Source organism: Uranotaenia lowii, chromosome 2 (genome assembly GCF_029784155.1).
Source record: "Uranotaenia lowii strain MFRU-FL chromosome 2, ASM2978415v1, whole genome shotgun sequence".
In the NCBI taxonomy this organism is placed as follows: domain Eukaryota; kingdom Metazoa; phylum Arthropoda; class Insecta; order Diptera; family Culicidae; genus Uranotaenia; species Uranotaenia lowii.
Window position 1 is genome coordinate 376,918,396 of NC_073692.1, and position 23,297 is coordinate 376,941,692.

General features: G+C 37.2%; 1 protein-coding gene across 1 annotated transcript; it reads right to left on the reverse strand.

Moving 5' to 3' along the window:
• Nucleotides 1-5,337: 5,337 nt before the first annotated feature.
• Nucleotides 5,338-8,347, reverse strand: LOC129748632 (centriole and centriolar satellite protein OFD1). The gene is made up of 2 exons (XM_055743293.1): nt 8,075-8,347; nt 5,338-7,736 (listed from the first exon to the last, which is right to left on the reverse strand). Exons 1-2 carry the CDS (start codon nt 8,244-8,246, stop codon nt 5,338-5,340), a joined length of 2,571 nt encoding a protein of 856 aa, XP_055599268.1. The 5' UTR covers nt 8,247-8,347.
• Nucleotides 8,348-23,297: the final 14,950 nt, after the last annotated feature.

The following is a 23,297-nucleotide window of genomic DNA, read 5'->3' on the forward strand; positions in this document are numbered from 1 at the left end:
GAGAGTCAATTTCGATTGCGAAGAGTTCGTTCTGGTGCATAGATGTTACATCGGGAAAGCAGCCATGCGCAATCGATTTCGTTTCGTAAAATTTTTGCCACGAATAAAGATTGGCCGATGAAATGGCGATTCGATAGCATTCTCGATTCTCGATTCTCCCAGAGTAGCTCACGAAGAGCATAACGCAGAAATCGTCGTTGAATTGCCTCAACACGCATAATCCAAGCAGCTTCGAAAGGCCACCATACCAGGTTCGCCGATTCCAGTATTGATCGAACCAGGCAGCAATACAGAGCTCGCAAGCAGATCGGATCGGTGAATTCTTTACTCAAACGTATGATGAATCCCAGCATGCGGTTTGCCTTCTCAAGTACCATAGAGTAATGACGTTTAAAAGTCATACGACCGTCCAAAAAGACGCCAACATCCTTTATCTCCTCCACACGATGCAACTGCTCACCCAGTATATTGTAATTATACAAGAACGGATGCGCCCAAATGTGATAATACAGCACTTCGAAACGCTCAAAACCAATGAATTATAGGCACACCAGCTTACTTCTATGTCCAGGAAGCGTTGTAACACGTAACAATCAGTTAGACCGTTTATAACGCCTTTATGTCATTACAGAACGGCGTAAACAATAATGGACCCAGATTGCTGCCTTGTGGTACGCCAGAGTTTGAAATAATTATTTTCTGTTGTACTGGGGACTAATTAAAGTTGTGGTTAAGAGGTTTTATCAGTGAATTGCGACATTTTTTCAATACGCACGCTGGTATTCCATCTTGTCCGAATAAAGTGGAATACTTCAATTTAATAATAGCCTCTGAGACCATTCCTTCACTAATAGCACTAATTTATTATTCAATTGGAGTATCGCAGGATTCTTTCCGTTTGGAGTTCACAAATTTCCAGAACTTTTTTGGACTGCGCCGAAGTTTACTCTGAGTGCGATTAACATAAAGGCGATAGCAAAATCGGTTGTACATCCCATATCGTTTTGTAGCATCATTTAGTTTGATTTTTTGTAAATGGGCACCTGGAATTACAAAACTTCCGCAGCAATTTCGAACGTGTCTCTTTCAAACGTTTCGAAAGGAGGTCGAAGAGGAGGCCGCACCAGGGGTACGGTTTGGTCAAAAACATTATCCAAAATTGCGCAAAAAGTACTTACAGCCATATCAACGTCAGTAAAGCTATGGAAGTTAGACCCATCATATTCAGACAGAACACGGTTGATTGTATCGAAATCCGCAAGACTAAAGTCACGAGCAGATGTATCGAAAAACTCTAGAAACGCAATGGGATTCGGGAACGAAATTTCGAATTACATGTCTATTGAAACGACGACATCGCTGGCCTCGATTATGGAGCTGATCATAAAGGGTGCTACGGTCAAAATTTGGTCAATATCAACTTGACGTATTTCTTTCAATTTTGCATTTAAAAAACCTGAACACCCCTCATTTTGAAGGTGTGTGTGTAGAATGTTGCTCCTATTTTGATTTTGGAATTTACTCTTCAGTTGTCAAAATGTCGTCCAAGGAAGAAGAGCAGCGTATCAAAATTTTGCTCGCGCATCGCGAAAATCCGAGTTACTCGCACGCAAAAGTTGCCAATCAACCGTTACAAATGTAATTAAAGTGCTTGGAGAACGTTTGTCGACAGCCAGGAAGTCTGGATCGGGGGAAATTGAAAACCTACGTTTGCTACGTTTTCGCTCGTTTGAAGTGTGCGTAAAAACACGCTCTCAAACCATTGGGCTCGCTATACATGGGAATTCTCTTTCTGGGTTTCTCATGTATAGTTAGCTAATGCAGAGCAAAGGCGGGAGCAATTCATGGGAGCTTTTCATCAACATGCCCTCTAGCCTAAAATTTCAACACCTATCAAGCTTTCTCCTAGTGGCGCACTAATGCCTGTCTATCCACCTTTCTTTCAAATTCTATAAAATAAATTCTCTCTCTAGTTTGCATTCCGCCGCACATGCCATTAAAATTATAATCATACAAATTATGGCGATTAAAATCATATAACAAACAATCATTGGCAAAAAGAAAAAATACAACAAGAAAAAATACGGTTCAAAAAAATTGACACTTGGCCAAAAAGTTAGAACGCGGAATAGATAAAATGTGAAATGCGAAAAAATCGACAAGTAGCAACTATTCGCAGCGAATCTGAAATAATGGCAACGTCGATAGAACTGTTCTCGCATAAGGAAAGCTCAGTAGGCCCCTGGGTTGCTACGTTTTCGCTCGTTTGAAGTGTGCGTAAAAACACGCTCTCAAACCATTGGGCTCGCTATACATGGGAATTCTCTTTCTGGGTTTCTCATGTATAGTTAGCTAATGCAGAGCAAAGGCGGGAGCAATTCATGGGAGCTTTTCATCAACATGCCCTCTAGCCTAAAATTTTAACACCTATCAAGCTTTCTCCTAGTGGCGCACTAATGCCTGTCTATCCACCTTTCTTTCAAATTCTATAAAATAAATTCTCTCTCTAGTTTTCATTCCGCCGGACATGCCATTAAAATTATAATCATACAAATTACGGCGATTAAAATCATATAACGAAATTGAAAACCGGAAGCCGCTGAAACGACAAAGAGAGTTGCCGGTAGTTTCAAGCGAAACCCTAACCTCTCTCTCCGAGATGCCGCAAATAAGCTGGGTGTATCGTCTACAACCGTGCATCGAGTCAAAAAACGAGCCGGACTATCGACTTACAAGAAGGTAGTGAATTGATTCCAAATCGAGATGATAAACAAAATACGACGGCCAAAGCGCGATCCCGGAGGCTGCACACGATGATGCTGACGAAGTTTGACTGCGTGGTAATGTACGACGAAACCTACGTCAAAGCCGACTACAAGCAGCTTCCGGGACAGGAGTTTTATACGCCAAAAGGAAGGAGAAAGGCAGCAGATATTTTCAAGCACATGAAACTGTCAAAGTTCGCGAAGAAATATCTGGTTTGGCAAGCCATCTGTACCTGTGGCTTGAAAAGCAGCATTTTCATAGCTTCCGGGACTGTCAACCAAGAAAATGACGTGAAAGAGTGTTCGAATAAACGTCTGCTGCCTTTCCTGAAGAAACACGGTTGTTCCGTACTGTTTTGGCCGGATTTGGCATCTTGCCATTACGGTAAAAAGGCCATGGAGTGGTACGCCGCCAACAACGTACAGGTGGTTCCCAAGGACAAGAACCCTCCCAACACGCCAGAGCTCTGCCCAATTGAGAAATACTGGGCTTTTGTCAAGCGGAACCTAAAGAAGACCAAAAAACTGCTGAGGACGAGCAGCAGTTCAAGGCAAACTGGCTTTCTGCGGCAAGGAAGGTGGACAAGGTGGCTGTACAAAATCTGATCGCAGGGGTTAAGCGTAAGGGGCCCGGTCATTCGGATTTGGAAAAGCGGAAGCCTAACTGAATATTTTTCCTGAATTTTATACTAATTAAACTTGAAAAAGAAATTTAATTTGATTTTTTTAAATAAACGATTTCTAGAGTTTATTTTGATTAGGTCGTATAAGCCACCTCACGAGTTTCGAGGAAATCGCGAGGAAAGTTTCCAAACACCTTTTTAATTCTAGTATTAAAACTATTGTTCAGATTTGTCTGAAAACTTGGTTTCCAATCGTAAAATAGATAAAGAATATGCCTATGTCTTCGATATGGGCATAAATTTTATTCTTACAGGTCAACATGTACTTACAACCTTTTGGATTGATGGACTGGCGCAAACGTCGTTTTGCTAACTTTTGAATTCAATCTTGGTAAATGATTGAATTTGCCCAAAATTTCACTACTCAGTTTGAATTGTGTGTAGTAAAGGACCTATCGAGTAGGTCCTTCTGAAAGGTATTTGTGCTTCCGATTGTTCTAATAATCGGAAGCACAAATACCTTTCAGAAGGACCTACTCGATAGGTCCTTGAATCGGTGCTGCGCCGGACTGTCATTCAGCGAAATGTTTTTATGAAACATGACACTATTTGCTACCACCTGTGTCTCAGTTGATCCAGCAAGTACAGCGTATACGTTTCCAGGGCAAATCAATTGTTCAGGAAGTATCTGTTGTAGTCAAACAATATATCAATCTATCGGCTAGTAAATATTAACACATATCTCACTTACCCGCAGCAAAATTTTAAGCCACTCGTTCTTCTAAACCAGCTCACACACTCTCACAACTGATTTTTATCTGATTTTTTCACAAAATTTCATGCTTTTCTTTCGAAAATGCAAAAGGACCTAAAAACCACATCAGCCAAACTGTTGTTTAGGTCCTTTTGCATGCACGGCAATTTAGCGCAACGCAAAAGGTCGTTAAAACCAAATTGCACTCAAAAATGAGAAAGTCATTATACGTCTAAAAATCAAAAAGTTTTGTTGAAGTTAATTAATGTCTAAATGAATCCATGATTTTATTAAACATAGAATACATTTTTTACAATCGTTTGCGGTCTAAAACTCAATTTTGTTTATAATGGTTCATACGATCTAATCAAAACAAACTCTAGATTTCACTGATATACACGTGTTTTCCCTTGACCAAACTTTGACCGTATCACCCTTTAATAGATTAAGGTTGCCAGAATTTTTTCAGCACGTCTCCGGGCAGAACAAATCCAGGCTATTTTATCCAAAAACCTGGCAAAATCCGGGCATTTGAACTCAAAATTATCGACCGAAAATCCGGGCAAATTTGGTCAAAACCCAGGAATAACTCAACAAAAATCAAGAAAAAAAACTTGAAACAATTTTTTCCATCAAAACTCATTAACATATTTTTATTCGTATTTTAGGCTTCCAAAGAACCATTCATGATTATTTAAAAAAAATTGCTCAAGAAATTTTGTTTTGGGCGCATAAATAAAAAAATTTAGAACACAATTGGTTTTTTGTTAGATTTGCCAAAAAAGTGAATAAATCCGGGAAAAATCCAGGCAACCGGGCCGGACCGAATGTTTCCCAAATTTTCTATTGAATATCCGGGCAAACCCAAATAAAACCGGGCAATCTGGCAAGCTTATAATAGATTCATCCGAAAAATCCAAATCCAACGTTCGAATTTGGAAGTTACTTCTCCCGTTTCGTTGATTCTTTCCATTCAATGTGGTTCCGTCCAAGGTTTGAGCACTAGCTGTGTTCAATGTAAATCTCCAAAACAAAAGTGCTGAATCATCCTAAAGCAAATGATGAAAATCCCAAAAAAGGGAAAACAACAGTTGCTGCGAACGAAAAAAAAGCTAACATACAGAACTGCATTTATTGCTATTGTTTATTCATCTTCTTAAAATAGTCTTATAATCTAAAACCTCAAAACATAACCTTAGTTCCAACTATCTTCGCCGGAAACCGACCTTTTTCCAGTAGATATCCGTTCGAGTATCTCATCGATACTGTCTTTACTTTTGTCAGCGTCCACCCCGGGAAACTGAACCGAGTGCTGCGGAGACCCACTATCTTTCCCGTCGTCAACACTCAGATCCAAATCGCTCAGTGATCCTAGAGAACCCCCAACAAGTTCCAGGGAACTTTTCTGATCTGGCTTCTTTGAATCCGTTTTATCGTTGGTAATGGGAAAATTTTGTTCCGCAAACTCCAACAAGTCTTTGGTACTGTCCAGATCGGGAAGTTTAAACTCGGACTGCTTCAACTCTTTCCGTAGATGATTGCTACTGCTGTCGGACGAAGGTTCCCCTAGCTCCGCTCCACTGGATACCTCGTCCAGACTCTTCGATTGCACCGGGTGAATCGATGGTTTGACGTTGAACGTGTTGTGTCGATCCGTGTTATCCCCGCTAGAAGATCCACTGGATTTAGTGTACGTTTTGCTCATCTGATCCAGCTTCTGCAGGTTCTCTTCGATACTTTGCTTAAGTTTGATGGTGTCTTTCGCTAGAATGTCTGTTATTTTGGAAGGATCTTTGAGGTGTTTCTGGAGGTCAATTGGATTACTAGGTACGGCATCTAATCTAGCCTTTTCTAGCAAGTTGACGTTCATGTTGATATCTCGGTTGCTAGCGCTGGGATGTTTGGAGGTTACCGACAGTGTTTTTGTGGGTTCTGCAGGAGGAATCGAGACTACGACGACGGGTTGTACGGAGGTTAGTTTCGTGAATTCAAGTGATGTATTGACCGCTACATCGGCTACCTCATGTGGCTTTGGAGTTACCAGTACAATGTTACAAATTTTCGGTCTCTTAAGATATTTGTGGGGATCAAAAGTGCGGAACGGGTTCTCAAATGATCCTAGATTTGGCAGATCATCACTTTGTGGTACGAAGCTTTCCCTTACAATTGGTTCAGAAGCTGTTGGAGCGGTTGAAGCGAATCCAATCAATTCTCTTTGGTTGAATTCCATTTTTTCGTCGTTGTACCGTTGCCATATTTCAACCTTCTCATCGTTGAGGCGTCTTTTGTCTTCCCTCTGTTTGTGCAAGTATTGCTGAAACGATCGATTGATTTTGTCGCTTTCTGTCTCCAGATGTTCGATCGTCGCTTTGGCGTTCCGAATCATTGCATGTGTTTCATCTTCGAATGATGCCAACAGCTTGCGTTCAACGTCCTGTAACATCAAGAGCTTCTTCTCTTTCGTTTCGGAAGATTTGAGCGATTGAAAGTATTTGCTCTGTCGAAGTTCGTGCTGTTTGAGATCATCCTTCAAAGTTACTAACTTTCGATCGACATTTCTCTCGTGTTCATGCATTTGCTGTAACTTTTCTTCGATTTTCTTCATCATTAGTACATTCTCTTCACTTCCACTGGCTGCAATCCTAGGCGATCTCAGTATATCTCTAGTAGCAGCTACCTCACGAATACGCTCATCGAGAATTTTCTCAATCTTTGTTTTGCATTCAAGTTCGGTCTCGTACAGTTTCTTCCGATATTTTGCTTCAATCAGAGTCTTCTCTTTTTCCATCAGCTTGAGTATCTGTTTCTGGAGCTTTGCCACGTATTTCTTACCATGTTGCGTCGATTTCAGTTCGTTCAAAAAATCGGTGTATGACTTGGCTTCAGGATTCATCACTTCCTTTTTCTCAGTCCCAACTACGTTACGATTTTGATCTAGCTGTTCTTGAATTTTTCCCAAAAGGTCTTCGAATCTCTTTGAGCAAACTTCCATTCTCGAGATCATTTTCCCCACATTTTCAGTGCATTCTTTCCAGGAGTTATTCTCTTGCTTACCCTGATCATTGCTCTCGTTTGGCTGCAGTTTTTCAACTCTTTCCATACTTCTCCCAACAATCCTAACCCTCTGTAGAAGCTTCTCCACATTTCGATGCAGCTTCCCAATCTCCAACCCATCCAGAGCCGTTTCATTCTCTTTCCTATTCACTTCCTCCTGCTTAAGTTTCTTCAACTTTTCTTCGTAACTCTTCACCGAACTTAGCAAAGACTTGACGATCACATACAACAACGACCTTCCATCCGGTGCTTTTCCACCTTCGTACTTCTCAACCAATCCTCCGTAATGCTCCAAGCCCAGCGCTTCGAAGATTTCCTTCAACTCGACATGGCTCAACCGGAAACGCTCATCACCATTAGGACCGGATCTTGCAAAGTCGGGCAACGTGTTCTTGAACGGTACCTCGTTGCTGAAAACCGACAACGAGAAGTGACAGTTTTGGGTGTACAGGAACTCAGCCACTAGGGTGTTCAGAACCAGAACCAATGGCGATAGGACAATTCCCTGCTGGGTTTGAAGCTTCAGGGCGATTTTGCGACCTAAAAAAAACAAAGTTATATTTGAAAAAATTGGGATCAAAAATTGTGTTTTAGAATTCAAACACACAATTTGAAACTTTAAATGTAAAATCAGATCCTTTTCATTCGTATTTTATACTCAGAATTATGAAATCCTGAAAATGAGTCTGAACTCTGAATCTGAATTCCGAATCTGAATTCTGAATCTGAATTCTGAATCTGAATTCAGAATTCGGAATACAGATTTAGAATCAATATTAAAATTGAGATATCGGATTTAAAAAATTAGAACTAATAACTAAGTAGATTCGTTTCGAGATCTAAAATTCAATTCTATTTTGAATTTTCGATGTTGTTACCTAGTGCGGTGCGGCTTATTTGATCGATCAGGTCCTTTTTCATCTGCAGCTGCAAATTGGCATGAATCCCTTGGTCTTCGATCCAATTTTTGATCTGCTCCCGGAACTCGGCATTGCTGATCTGATCCAGGTCGGCAAATTCCTTGAAGGCGTCCTCCATCACTGGCGACATTCGAACCTTTATTTTCTAACTCAATAATTGCAGGTAACTTAATCACATCCGCTTAAGAGGACACAAAAAACTTCAAACTTTCCGAATAAACTTGGTTGTTATTTTTCGCGACCTATAACAACAGTAACAACATTGTAATGTGCAAAACTGTGAGGAAACTGATATATGTTACCAATGTTTGTTTACCAATATTGCCGGTTTACGGTTTGTTTGTGGTTCGGCTACCGAGTCCTGGTACCATGGTAACGGAACGCGAATCACATGTGCATCCAACCGGAACCGCATGGGCGATGCAGCGCGCAGGATGCACACACGGTCAAACGAACGTTCCAATTTGAATTTGTATGCAAGCTTGCTTGCAACTTTTGTACAGTAGGAGGAAAAAAAGTTATAGATCAACGGAAGAAACATCTACAGTATTATTAAAATAATAACATTAACTTACTTACTTACTTAATGATCCCGCGCCGATCCTCCGGTGCATAGGGCCGTTGGATTTAGTTAATCATTTAGTTAATAATTAACATCGAATTTTGGTTTCACCTCGCGTTATCTCATTTTCAATGAACTGGTTCTTCAAATACAAATTTTACTTCATAAAATATATGGGTACATTGATATGATTTACAGAGTATTTATATGAAATTAAAAATTCTTTTAGAACCGGACGGCGCAGTTAAGTTTATGTTTCCGAGAAGACAATTAGACAAGTCAATTCATTACTATTTGCCAATGTTTTATTTTCGAGTTCGTTCTGCTTGTTTTCAAAGAGACTCGATAAATGCAGAAATTCGGTTTACAAACTAAGATGCTCTTTATTAAGATCATTCATTTCATTTTTAGGCTTGTGATATAGCTCAGTTGGCAAGTCTGTTGTCTCTTGAGCCGATGTCCGTGAGTTCGAGCCCAAGAGTTAAAATCGAACACAGTTGTACCGGATAAGTTTTTCAATAACGATCCGCCAACTGCAACGTTGATATAGTCGCGAATGCCATAAAGATGTCATCAGATACTTTTTTCTATCAATCGATTTCTGATTTCTGATTTTGATTTTTTCCGAGAGCTTGAAGAGCACAATAATCCTAATTCGAATATTTCTAGAATTATTTTTATATTCATTACAAATCTATAACGAGTTAAAAGATCATTGATCTTATGTTACATGTCAATAAATAAATAAATAAATAAATAAATATTAGGCATCACACAATAATAGCAAAATTTGACATCGTTATGTTCTCAAATTTTTCGATAAATGAGGTTTAATTAGGGTCTCTAGTTATAGCAATATTTGGCATCACGTTGCTAACCAAGTGCTTTCATTTTTGCTTATAGCAAATTTTGCTGTAAAGGTATGCTTAGGCGAGTGTTTTCTCATAAGTATATGAAATACACCAATAACAAGTCATCTTTGTTTCACATGAAATATCCATTTTACGGTAATTTACATCCTTGATAATGTTAATTTTGCAAATATGAATACAATGTATCGTACTTAACTTAATTAGGATAATTCGGTTCTAAAACTAATAGCAAAACTTCAAACACGCCATAATGTATTATCTATTTGGTTGATATTCATGATATTTAAGTGTAACAAAAAGCGCCCTAAACTATGTAACTATCAAAATTCGTATAAACATAACAGTTTGATTTTGAGGAAGAAATTAGTGCGTAGGAAGATTGGAGAAAGATTTAGATAAGGAAGAAAAATCGTGAAAATTTCGTGATGGCAATAAGCTTTGATAATTTAAAATACTCCAATAACATCATTAAATTTCAACCAATTTAATTGCAAATTCAACAATTTCATATTTTTTTCTGAAATTTGTGCATGATGGTGTGCCTATTTAGCCTTCAACTCTTGATTTCGTGTTAATTTTTTTCTAAAAATCATTTTGAAGATTGGAAATAATTTGTACATTAAGAATTAAAAAAAACGATTTTTCACTTTTTCTTTACAAAAACTGTTGCATATGTGTTAGGATTAACGAAGGTTTAACTCAACAATATGATAATAGATTTAGATTTAAATACTTTAATTATTTGGAATTGGAAATTTACCTTAACATTTTTTTTACGATTTTCCAACGTCATATTTGTTGCAAAATGAAATGCCTTAAGCCCAAACTATAGGCTCTAGAGCAGTGGTTTTCAAACTTTTTCACTTACCGCTCCCTTTTGCAAAGTTTTTGAGTTCAACGCTCCCTTAGAGAATTTTTAGACTTTTTTTTTTCAAATATCATGACCGTTGAACAACTCCCAGAACAAATACCTACTTAAACTTGAAAACAATCACACAGCAAAAATTATTTCCTGTAAAATTACGCAAATGTCCTGTAACAAAAAGGAGCAGGATGCAGGGAATATAGATGAGGAAGCGGAAAGTAAATTGTTCAATAGAACATGTCATCCATATGCATTCAATGCAGTAAAGGTTCCGATCGAAAAATCCTCTCTTTTATCTCTTTTAATCCAGAGAGAAATAACCCATAGATTTAGCTCCGCCCATTTCTCTGACGCTCGGATATTTGACGCTATAAAAAGAGCGTACCCAGCTCGTTTGGGCTCATTCGTTTAACGATTCTTGTAGTGAGAGCATCACCAGGATGGATAGGCAGACGGTTCCTCCACCATCAAAGAAGACGGTTCCTTCAACATCCAAGAAGACGGCAAAAACGAGTTTGGTCTAGATTGGTTCAGCAGTTTTCACTGCTGCCAATCATAAAAAGAGTTAATCTTGAATTCATTTTGAAAAGAATTGGAAAATTACGACAATGGCACAGTCGGTACGGTGAAGTGACCGTGTGAGATATTTCCTTTTGAGAAAGGAAAAAAACGAAATTTATGCGTTAGTCTCCGATGGGAAGGCTTGAATGCGCTGGTTGAACTTTTGAGTTCACAGTTCACGTTACCAAGGATGATTTGGTTAAGTTGCACTAGTCACCGATGCGAAGGCGGATGGCTTGAAAGTGCTGGAAAAAGCTGGTTTCCGATGAGAAGGCGGATAACCTGGTCGCATAGAAAAAAGCGAGTGAATTATAGAAATGCGTTAGTCTCCGATGAAAAGGCGGTTGACTTGTATGCGCTGATGGAACAAATAAAAGAGAGAATCCAATGAAGTATGCAGAATACATGTATCCTGATATAAGATACTGTTATCTAAAAAAAAAAAAAAAAAAATTTATTTAAAAGCGCTATGATGTATTGGAACAAGTGAAAGGTTAATTAAAGTTTTTTCATGGTTCAATCTCATTGCATTTTGGACCATTCGAAATTGAAGTGGATAGTTGGAGCTATTGGACCAAGAAAAACAATAAGAATTACCTCAGGATGGGCCATAAGTCGAATCTTACTTTTGTTCAAAGAGAATGAAAATTGTGAGAAACATTGGAAACAAACAAGGTCCATGAATTTTGAGAACCAAGCAGATGCACATGTCCCTCTAGTTGATTTGAACGCGCTATTTGAACTTTTAAGTATATGCATCGATTGGAAAAGCACTAGAAGAAGTCGTTAAAGCAAACAGTAGTGTGGGAAATTAAAAAAAAAAAAAATTCAAATTGATGCGGAAAAAATCGTCTATACAGTTGAAGACAGAATATTTTTACTTGAATATTTTTAAGTTGAAAGAAAGATTTTCCTATCGACTGGACATTATGAAACAAGAACCAAAAATTGTGACAAAAACTGAAAATATAGCAGAAAAAATTGGAAAGAGAAGAAAATATGCGGTTTTTACGTATAAAGAGTAGAGGTAAATAGTAATGCAGGGAATATAGATGAGGAAGCGGAAAGTAAATTGTTCAATAGAACATGTCATCCATATGCATTCAATGCAGTAAAGGTTCCGATCGAAAAATCCTCTCTTTTATCTCTTTTAATCCAGAGAGAAATAACCCATAGATTTAGCTCCGCCCATTTCTCTGACGCTCGGATATTTGACGCTATAAAAAGAGCGTACCCAGCTCGTTTGGGCTCATTCGTTTAACGATTCTTGTAGTGAGAGCATCACCAGGATGGATAGGCAGACGGTTCCTCCACCATCAAAGAAGACGGTTCCTTCAACATCCAAGAAGACGGCAAAAACGAGTTTGGTCTAGATTGGTTCAGCAGTTTTCACTGCTGCCAATCATAAAAAGAGTTAATCTTGAATTCATTTTGAAAAGAATTGGAAAATTACGACACAGGACATTTACCGTAATTTTGCAGGTGAAAAAACAAATTAGGTGACATTGAATTTTTAGTGTACAACTTTTTTACAGGACATTTGCTGTAATTATATGACGTAACTCTGGCAATGATAGTGATAATCTAAGCATTCCTGATAGTTCAGTTTTATTAGGGCTTATCCGAATTTCCAAGGATAAAAAATAAGAAAAGCTCGGTTCGTCCCGCTGGCCAGAATATCGAGAAAAAACTTCCGGATTTATCAACACTATATCAGCATAATCAAAACCATTTTTTTTTGGAATTGTGAAGCTAGATTTTAACGCCGCGGAAGTGTCTGGATGAACAATATTTTTCATGTAATTATATTTTATTTTATGAAATACACCTGGTTTTCCCCGGTTTTATGATCGGAAATTTGGAAACCCAATGCCCGAGATTTTGCCTGGTTTTTGGATAGAAATCCTAGATTGTTTCAGAGAAAAATCTGAAAAGCTTATGGTAAACTTAACCGATCATTTCATCATATTTTTATTTGTTCATTGAAACTATTTCAAAAAGCTGGGATTAATGTGTTTTTTTTTTTGTTTTGATTATAGTCGTTTTACCATCTTTATGGCATTCGCGACTTTATCAACGTTGCAGTTGGCGGATCGTTATTGAAAAACTTATCCGGTACAACTGCGTTCGATGTTTACTCTTGGGCTCGAACTCGCGGACATCGGCTCAGGAGACAGCAGACTTGCCAACTGAGCTATATCACAAGCCCAAAATTAATGTGTACATTACGAAAAAATATTTAAAAATACGATTTCTCCTTTTTTTGCTGTACAAAAACTGTTGCAAAGTTATAACTTTACTAAACGAAGATTTAAAACACAAGTTCTCTTGACTAGATTATCATAATTCTTTCATTTTTCTTTACATATTTTTATTTAATCTTTTTTAGTATAAACTGACAAAACCAGAGCAACATCATATAACAATGACAAAAAAACCTGCTCGTGATTGAGATACAGGGGTAAAATTTGCTTTGCAGCTCTGCGAAATTATCCATATTTATGTCTTAAAGCTGTTTGCGCTGTTTAGTAACGTAATTCCATTGTTTTGCTGCGTATTTTCTCGTTGTCATTTAAAATATACGTTGGTTGGTTTTTTGTGAACGAGCTCACCGCCCCCTGAGTCCTTCCAGCGCCCCCCAAATTTCAAAGTTGAGCTCACCGCCCCTGTGGAAGCTCTCAACGCCCCACAGCTGTGCACAGGGGGCGGTAGGGAACACTTTGAAAACCACTGCTCTTGAGATCAGAGGATGAATAACGCGATAGCGTTAAAATCATAGAAAAAAGAATTAAAAAAAAAAAAACTGCTCTTGAGTGATATGGGATTGAATTTCGCCGGAGGCGAGCAAATTTTCTGTCTTTATCAGCGAATACTGTTCATGGAAAATCGAGTTCATGAATAAAATTTAGAGAAATAATAATCAGGTTTTTCATTTAACAAAACTTGCAAATAAACTCAAATATATTTGTAATTTTCAGCCGAATTGTGAAACAAACTGACTGTGATTCAAAATTAGAAATTTCGAACTTGATTTACCCGTCAATCAACGACCTCATTTGAATTGCTTTTTATAAACAATTTTCTTAAAACCTAAATTGAGAAAAACTTTGAACCACAATATTTTTTTTTGTTTTAAGACCAATCGTGTTGCAGTCTTCGGGTGAAATATTTGTCTTTATTAAGACTTTAAGAAAATTATTCAAAAAAAGCAATCGGCTTGTAAAGAAAAAAGTTATTAATGAAAAATCAGTATTTTTTATTCCTCCCGAGCAAAATATCTTTAAATCCTATTCACGTTTGAGACTCAAGCAACCCATACCAATGCATGGTCAGATCTCTCTGAAATTTGTCAAGTGACCTTCTCTGATAAGCTAATGATTAATTTTGACTTAGAGCGAGTGAGGTTTACCATGTTAAAATCTTCCTATACTATGATTAGTACACTGCGGTTCGTTGAATTATTCAAAAATGCAAAAATTACTGTTATGGTAAAGTAACTATAGCTTCTTCAATTTTCAACTGATATTGAAAAATAACCACAATCTTGGTTTTCAATTGACATTTAAAGCTAATAGAAAATCAGATTTTTTAAAAGGTAACCAACGAGTCTAAAACTATCGCTGAAACAAAATTTTCTCTGAAAAAATGCGTTTTTTATAATTACCTCTATTATAAAATCGCTAATATCAACAATACTGTTGAACATACGCAAAAATAGTGTTCAGATGATCGATAGCAAATTTATTTAATAATCGGTTGCATGTATCACGTGGTATCACTCACTCACTGCCTGAACCATTCACTTCTGATCCTAGACCAACATGATTCGCCGTATGCATCGCTCATTCTTAGCAAGAAAAAAATTCATTACCGTTCATTTTCCGCTTCGCTGCGAAATAAATCCAAAGCGGCCCGCCTCGGATTTATTTCGCTGCGAAGCGGAAAATGAACTTAAGAATCACTGGGTTGGTGAGATTCCAATTTGGTAATGGTGCTGCACTGTTTTGACAGCAAGCACCGTGCGAGTTTAAGCGAACGAACGATGATCAGATAGGTCCAGTAGCATTCAATAACAAAACTCGATCGCTGTACGTTGTAACACGTGCGATTTCGCGCGTGAGGATTCAGCCTATCCCATACAACTTCCGCTTTCATCAAACGAGTGGTTTACGCGCCCCCTCATATGAGGAACACTCGTCGAGGTTGATTGCCCGGCTAGACTCTCGACCTCAGGGCGGGTTGTCCAAAAGGATCCGAACAAGGACACGGGATGAGTTGTGCTCAAAGAATAGCTGGGACGCAAACCGTTGTTCTATCCGCTCGAAAAGCACTCGCTTGCGCATCTCGTCAGGGGTGGAACTCACTTTCCTACCCAGGCTTCCGAAAAGTACAGCTTTGCTATGACAGCCTTTTCCTTGTCGAGCAAACTGTCTCGGTTTTCCTTGCCACTCGGTTTGCTGCTGTACCGTCGGTAACGAGTCGTAATGCTTCGGCTACATCGCACACGTGCGAGAACCCAGGCTGTATCTGAACAATCTGCTCAAAGCATGCGTTGCCGAAAGTGTTGTGCTTTAAGCTGTAGCGAACCTAACCGACAGTTCGGTTTTCATCCCTTCATGCCTCCTGTTTCGAAAATAATTTCATCCTAACTGTCGGCTGCAGGGCGTGACAGTTTGGGCAGGACTGTCACGGGTGACTGTCGTGCCCATACCGTACCCATGCCTGATCGTATGCGCTGCTGCTCGGTTTCGAATAGATCGAACGAGCCATCTATTCGCACCGAGCAGCAGCATACGATCGGCGCGTAACTCGATATATGGTGCCGGTGCAGGTTAGACGAAAAGGGGTGGGGAGGGGAGGGTGATTGAGGTGATCACCACCCGCAGTAGCTTCAAGCAAAAGGAAAATACGTTCGTTCAAAATCAACTCAGCCCGAGCGAATCTCGGCTACAGTCGGACGGAGTAAGTAGTACTGTCATGCGAAATTCAACGCATTGAAAACTGTCACGAAGATTTTCCCAAAACTGTCACGAAGCTTAAAAAAATTTCATACCCACGAACAAACTCTCGCATGAGGTAAAACAAGCCATCGCTGTACATCGAATGACCGCTCCTTTTAAAACTGTCAGGGAAGAAATATTCGGGAAGCTTTCATCGAGGTACATGTGCGACGTACGCAAGAATACTGTCGTTCGCCAGTACTTTTCGGAAGCCTGTTCCTACCTTTTTCCTTTCCATAATCGAGGCGTAAGCGAGGAAACTGTTTTCCCGGGCAGTTCAACCCGGAGTAAAATAAAGAAAATAGGAAAAATACAACAAGAAAACTCTAGAAACTAAGCGGACAAAACACGTAAAATACCTATCAAATCAGACGCAACTGTTCAGGGGGAAAGCTCAATAAAATTACATGAGCCTAATTGTTTCAAGACGACATAACTAAACAGTTTATTTCAAAGGCACTATGTACAACATATAGAAGTTGCTTTATTGTCTACATTGGGTGGTACCTATTTATAAATGTATTTTTGGATCTTGTTGTTGGTTTCTATTTATAGTTTTACATGTTTGTTTCTATTTGTTCCTTTACTGTCTTGCTTTCCCTGGTTGTGCGGTTTTAGTTTGAGAATAAGCTTTTATTTGCGAAGCTTCTCAACTGGGAAACTGTTAGTTCGAAAGTTTCCAAAACTGTGTGTGATTTAAATGTTTCAAGGGGCCAGAATATTCATATGCGCATATACATACATATGTTTCGGGATTCATACTCATGGATCAGGTGGCGAATATCAATTGGCCGGATGTTTGGTGTACCGGCTAACGACAAACCGTGTTTTGACGAACGGTTTCACTTCCGACGTGGCCTCGTCGGGCAACCTTGAAGCCTCCCGTGGCTGGATTAACGAGGTTTCGATTGGGCTTAGCTAGAACGGTTGTGGTGTTTGCTCCCTATATATTAAAATTTTGAACGATATTTCCATAATAATCAACACACACAGTTCACACACAGAATTCAGTTGAATTTTTACCTTTTTTTTGATTATCGTTTACGTACAACGGATTAATCACGCACAACACTTATTCCTAGCCTAATTAGTCTAGCTATAATAGGAAAAGTAACAGAACAATTAACACCTAACTCTCAAGATACTTCACGTGGACTTTTACTTTTAATAGACAATTCGCGAAACAAAACGAAAATGGAAATCCTCGCTTTAGCCTAAACCACGGTCTGGATCAAAGTGATCGAGTTTCGTTCCGTGGATCCTCAGTTGGGTCGCAAGTAGGAAAATCCTTTGACCTTTTCAGGGGAAATCCGATGACCTACGAATCCGGTCAACGAACTTTCGAACCTGAGTTCGGGTACACCAGCTATGCTCTCGGCATGACATTGGGAATCTCCTTGTGTCTCCCACAACAAGCCATCTCCCCCTTTCATTACCGAACCTATTCGGATCTCTGAGAAGAATCTCTAGAGGTGACACCCGATCACTTGAGTCATGAAAGCGGATGTTGTATGCGAAAACAGAATAAAGGCTTGCATGAAAACTTGTACCAAAGATTATATGGCATAACAATACGACGGAAAGCATGTCGACATTAGGGTGGCCCAAAATTGTACTATGTCTGGGATTTTGGGGGCTCAAGCTTCAAATGATAGCTTAATGTGTAAGAAACAATATTTTATGTGGCGGTGACTCAGAAAAATGATGTTTAGAGGTCGCACTGGTTCGATTTTTGGAAAAAGGCAATTTTTTCGACATTCTGTCCTTATAACATTTTCAGATTTTGAAAAAGTTTCAAACATGTGTCTCTAATATTTTTTAAATTTTCTTTATAATGTAAATTTTAAACTAAAAATTTAATGGGACTGTTTTGGACTCTCAATTTGTATGTACGATTTTTTAAATTATGCTATACTACGATTTTTTGTAAAAAAAAAATTAAAATTGACAAAAAAGTGTACTTTGGATTAAGACTTTTAATCAACATTGAACTCAAAAGATGCGCGACGCTATGATGTGCAACTTTGCAGAAGAAACTGTATAGTTATGACTTGTAGTTTCAAAGTAATTCAAGTTTCACTGTGAAAAAAAGTCACAATCTTAAAATTTTTGCTAAGAATTGCTTTATATTATGCTGTGGATAAGTTTCGAGCAATCTAAGAACCAAATAAACTCCTGATATCAGATTTTTTCATCCTTTTATCGATCCTTAAATCACCAGAAAGAACCATTCCAAGTTTCTAGATTTTTGATTGATTGAAGGTCGTGTTACCCATACTTGGGTGGCGGTTTGAGGAATATGTTATAGCTACAACCGCTAAATAAATTAAAATTAAAATCTAGAAACTAGTCATGCTTGTGTAGGCTGATTCAAGGATCGATAAAAGGATGCAAAAGTTTGATATCAGAAGTTAAGATTGCTCGAAACTCATTCACAGCATAATATATAGCAATTCTTAGCAAAAGTTTGAAAATTGTGACTTTTTTCCACAGTGAAACTTAAGTAATTCAAACTACAAGTCATAGCTAAAGTCTGCTTCATTTAATATTGGAACAAATTCTTTTGCTCATTGTGGCGCTCCTAGTGGACGGATTTGGAAACTTTTTTCACCCACGTGTCGGAAAATTCATTACCTTTCACCATGTATTTATGTCATAACACCAAACGATAGCATTTTGTAAACAACCGCCATGGAAGCCGAACGGAGAGATCAAATTGTGCACAGTTTTCTTACGAGTACGAGTACGAGAATTTCTTCGAAACAGCAATGAATAATTTTTTTAATTTTTTTTTATGAAAGAGTAAAGAAAATGCTACATTTGTATGAAAAACAAATTATGAATTCGTTAATAAATGACTGAACTACACGCCATTGTTTGTGTTCCAATATTAAATGAAGCAGACTTTACCGTCGAACTTGGTCAGCACTTGGTCGTACAGCTTTCGAGCACGGATTCTGGCCACATTGTTCTGCTTCAGCGTCCGATTTGGCTGTTTGCTGGCTCGGAATGACCTTATTCCTTCCCGGAGACGAATTCGTCGCACCGTACTATGAGCGGCCTGGAACTTATTGGCCAAATCGCGGTCTGAAAGATTCGGATTCCTCTTGACGGCCTTGATGACTTTCCTACGCAGTTTCCGGTCGACAGTTCCACTCCGACGCTTCGAATGGGGCTTCCGAGCCGTCGTCAATGTTTCCTTGTACTGCTTGATAACACGCCATACGGTATTTCTGGGCATTTTAAGCTGTTTAGCTAGCTTCGATGCCGACAACAATGGATTTTCAAGAAAACTGTGCACAATTTGATCTCTCCGTTCGGCTTCCATGGCGGTTGTTTACAAAATGCTATCGTTTGGTGTTATGACATAAATACATGGTGAAAGGTAATGAATTTCCCGACACGTGGGTGAAAAAAGTTTCCAAATCCGTCCACTAGGAGCGCCACAATGAGCAAAAGAATTTGTTCCAATATTAAATGAAGCAGACTTTATACACTTTCTTCTGCAAAGTTGCACATCATAACGTCGTGCATCTTTTGAAATCAATGTAGATTAAAAATCTTAATCCAAAGTACACTTTTTTGTTAGTTTTAATTATTTTTTCTACCTGAATTCATAGTATTGCGTAGTTTAAAAAATCATACGTACAAATTGAGAGTCCCAATAAATTTTAAGTTTAAAACTTTCATTATAAAGAAAATTTTATAAATATTAGAGACACATGTTTGATACTTTTTCAAGATCTGAAAATGTTATTAGGAAAAAATGTCGAAAAAATGGAATTTTTCCATAAATCGAACCAGTGCGAACCAATCGAACATCATTTTTCTGAGTCGCTGCCTTACAAAAGTTTGTTTCTTATACCCCTAGCTACCATTTGAAGCTTAAGCCCCCAAAATCCCAGACATATTACAATTTTGGGCCACCCGTACATATGTCCATTCAACTAAAATAGTTCATAGCAAGTAATAAAATAAAATGTTGTAGTTCAAAGTAAGGTTGCTGAAATCACAGAAAAATATGTGATTTCACAGAATTTAGAGCAAATTTTCATCACAGAATCTGTGTCACAGAAAAGAGAATTTTGGGGATAAATTGATAAGTAAGGTTCATTGATGTAAAATGTTAAAAGTTCAATTTTCGTTAAATTTTTAATCCAATTTCAGGAAATAGCGTCACAGAAAACCATGACAGAAATTTTGGATAAAATTTAAAAAAAACTATTTTTTTAGCCAAAACACAGGTTTTTTTTCGAAAACCTTGGTTAGAATAATTTTAATTCCTAAATTTGAAGAAAGTTTTCATGTTGCCAAGCAGCCGTTTTGATCATCTAACAAGTTTATTTAATTTAACTCATCTATTCATTTTTTGTTTGATTTATAATATTTTTTTCCGCTCGGTAGTCCTGTTCTATTTTATCCGGAATTTGACTTTTTCCTTTTGTTTTTATGTCCAGGGATTCTGCTAGGATTCCGGAGAAACATCATCATTTGGAAGCAACTTAAAGAACATTTTCTTCAATCGAAAATTGCAACATCGTCAGTACATGCTTGAAGAACACTCAACTTACGAGTTTGCCCAGTTTTACCCAAAATTTAGAAAAAGTTCGTTGCCCGGTTATCCGGTTTTCGTAGAAAAAAAGCCTGGATTTTGTATAGATTTATTCACTTAATTTCCAAAATTAAACAAAAAACCCTAAATTGAGTTATTATAAAACGGTTATTTTTCTAGCAAGTTTAATCTCAAAAATCATGAACAGTTTTTTGGAAGCCTAAAATACGATTTAAAATTTGGTAATGTGTTTTGATGAAAAATTGTTTTTTCAAGTGTATTCTTTTTTTATTTCTATTGGATAATTCCGTGGTAAAGCATTTTTACATTATTATAAAACTTAGATTCTGTTATTTTTCAGCGTAGCAAAAACTGAGGGTTTTTTTTCTTCGAATTTTAAGTGTTTTTAGAGGAAAAAGCTATTGATTGCTAGTTTGCAAAAAATCTATCCAAAACTAAGGTTTGATTGATATATCAATAGAAGGCCAATAACTTGACCAACAAAATCAAATCAAAAATTTGTACGAACTCGTCCGAACTATTAAGGATATAACTTACTGAAAAAAGGCATTATTTTGGATATTTTGTAGTATATCTCCATTCTTAGTTGACATATGTATTTGACATGTTCCACAAAATTGTGTGTTTCAGAAATTTGAACAACTTTCTCAAATATACCAAGTTTGTAAATCGCATACTTAAAAAGATATTAAATAAAAACTCGAAATTACTTGTATTATTTTCAAAATGCTCGTAACTTTTATGATTTCCATGCGATTTTGATGATGTCTTCAACATTTTTTTTTTAAATAAGATCTACCACTTCTGTGAAAACATCAAGTCTCCAAACTAATAATTTTATATGAAATATTTTTTTTATTTTCCTTCCAGGTGAAAAAATCACTTTTCTTTCAAGAATTCGATGGATCATCAAAAATATGAAAATGTTGTGAAGATATCAAATTTCTATTGATTACCGTTTGTCCGCAAATAATTTTGATCGCTTATTAGGTGCATTTACCCCTGTGTGCGGCACCTAGGTTACGTTAGAAGAATTGACTTTTTACATGTAATAGCCCTTTAAGGACTAAACAAGTTTGCAAAAGTTGTGCCCTCGAAAAAAATGACACAAACAAAGCTTATCCAGAGTAGAGAATACATAACCAAACACAGCTTTAATTTTTTGAAAAGCGCGTGTGATGGAAAAATTCACATTAATTTATTCCCGCTACTTATGAATCACCTGTTAAAATATCAGTTCGGCAACTTTCAAACGAATAACATCGTTAGATAGTTTGCTCGTGTCATATGCCTTTATCTAAATCTATGATTTCTTGACGAAAAAAAATTATATTCTAACACGTTTTCGAAGTTAATTACAGGTCACAACAACCATTTTTCTTTCACACGAATGAACAACTCGATTTTTTTTCAAGAACTCTTTATGTTTTTCATCTTTTTCTTCAGCTGCTTCGCTCCGCTTTTTGCTGTTAGTTATTCTGCCAAAGTTGAGGTTTAAGTACTGCATTTCTTTTTTTTCTGTATTTGCGTCTTGCGAAGCCAAAGTTCCAAATTTCTGATGATCAAAAGTTGCTGATGACAAATCGATTCGTTTTTTGTTCGTTTTTTTTTCTACAAAAGAAAATGTTTTATACTTTTTTGTTGTATTTTCCGCTTATTTTTCTTGTTACTTCTAATGAAATTGTTCGTGGCTTTTAAATTTGGGGAAAATAACATATGTTTCTTGATTTAATCGTGGTAATTTATGGTAAGGATTAATTGGTTTGAATGATTTTTGATTTGTTTGTTTTTTTTTGTTTTAGGAAAAAAGTTCTATGCCTCTCTAAGAGCTCTAACCTATAGCGCAGTTTTTGTTTTTTTTACAGATTAGGTTAAATTTTTTTCCTTTCTCGGCGTTAACTATTTACAGGTTTTTGTTGATAATCACTCATTATTGCTCATTGCGGTTGCTGAAAGCATTGAGTTAGTTCTTTTTTTTTGTAGATTTTACACAATTTTTTGTTGTTGTATCGCGCGATCAAAATTTAATAGCTATAAGTCGTACTACTACGTGTTTAAAATGGTTGAGATTTTTGAAATCTCAACCCATCGTGGATAAGTATGTTCTAAGTTTTTTTTCCTTATATATTTTTTTCTGTTTTCATATACGCTTTGTAGTATTTTTAGCCGCTTCGGTGTTGTATGTGTGAAAGATTGCTAGTTTTGTAATTTTTTTCGCATTTAGTTATCACATATCACAGCAGTTTAATTTCATACATCATAAAAATAACTTTTGTTTTTCGGTTTGCTTGTGTTTTTTTTTTCTTATTTAAGCTGAGCGCTTTTTTTCTTCGTAGTTTTGGTGCGCACTGGCAATTTATCATTGATATTTGCTGAAGAAGTTTTCCCAACTTTAGAGATAGGAGATGCCTTTCGTTCATTCTTAGCCAAAAAGATTGATGTTTGAAATTTTTCTTACGAATGATGATCAAATCAGATTTTATCATATCTGCATTAGCGTGTGCTTTCAAGCTTAGTGTCTAAAAAAAGTTAGAAATTTTTTGAAGAAAAACCGGAGGCTTCTTTTAACTTGAGATATGGTTTGGAAAAGATACAATTTTGTAGTTAAATATAATTTTTCGCACTTCTGTGCTCATTTCTTACCTAAGATCGTTTTCGATTTTAATCACTATCCTTTACGTTGCTACCACTCACTTGTTTCTAGAAAATGTTTTTATCAAGATCGAATTGACTTTGGGAAATTGGATG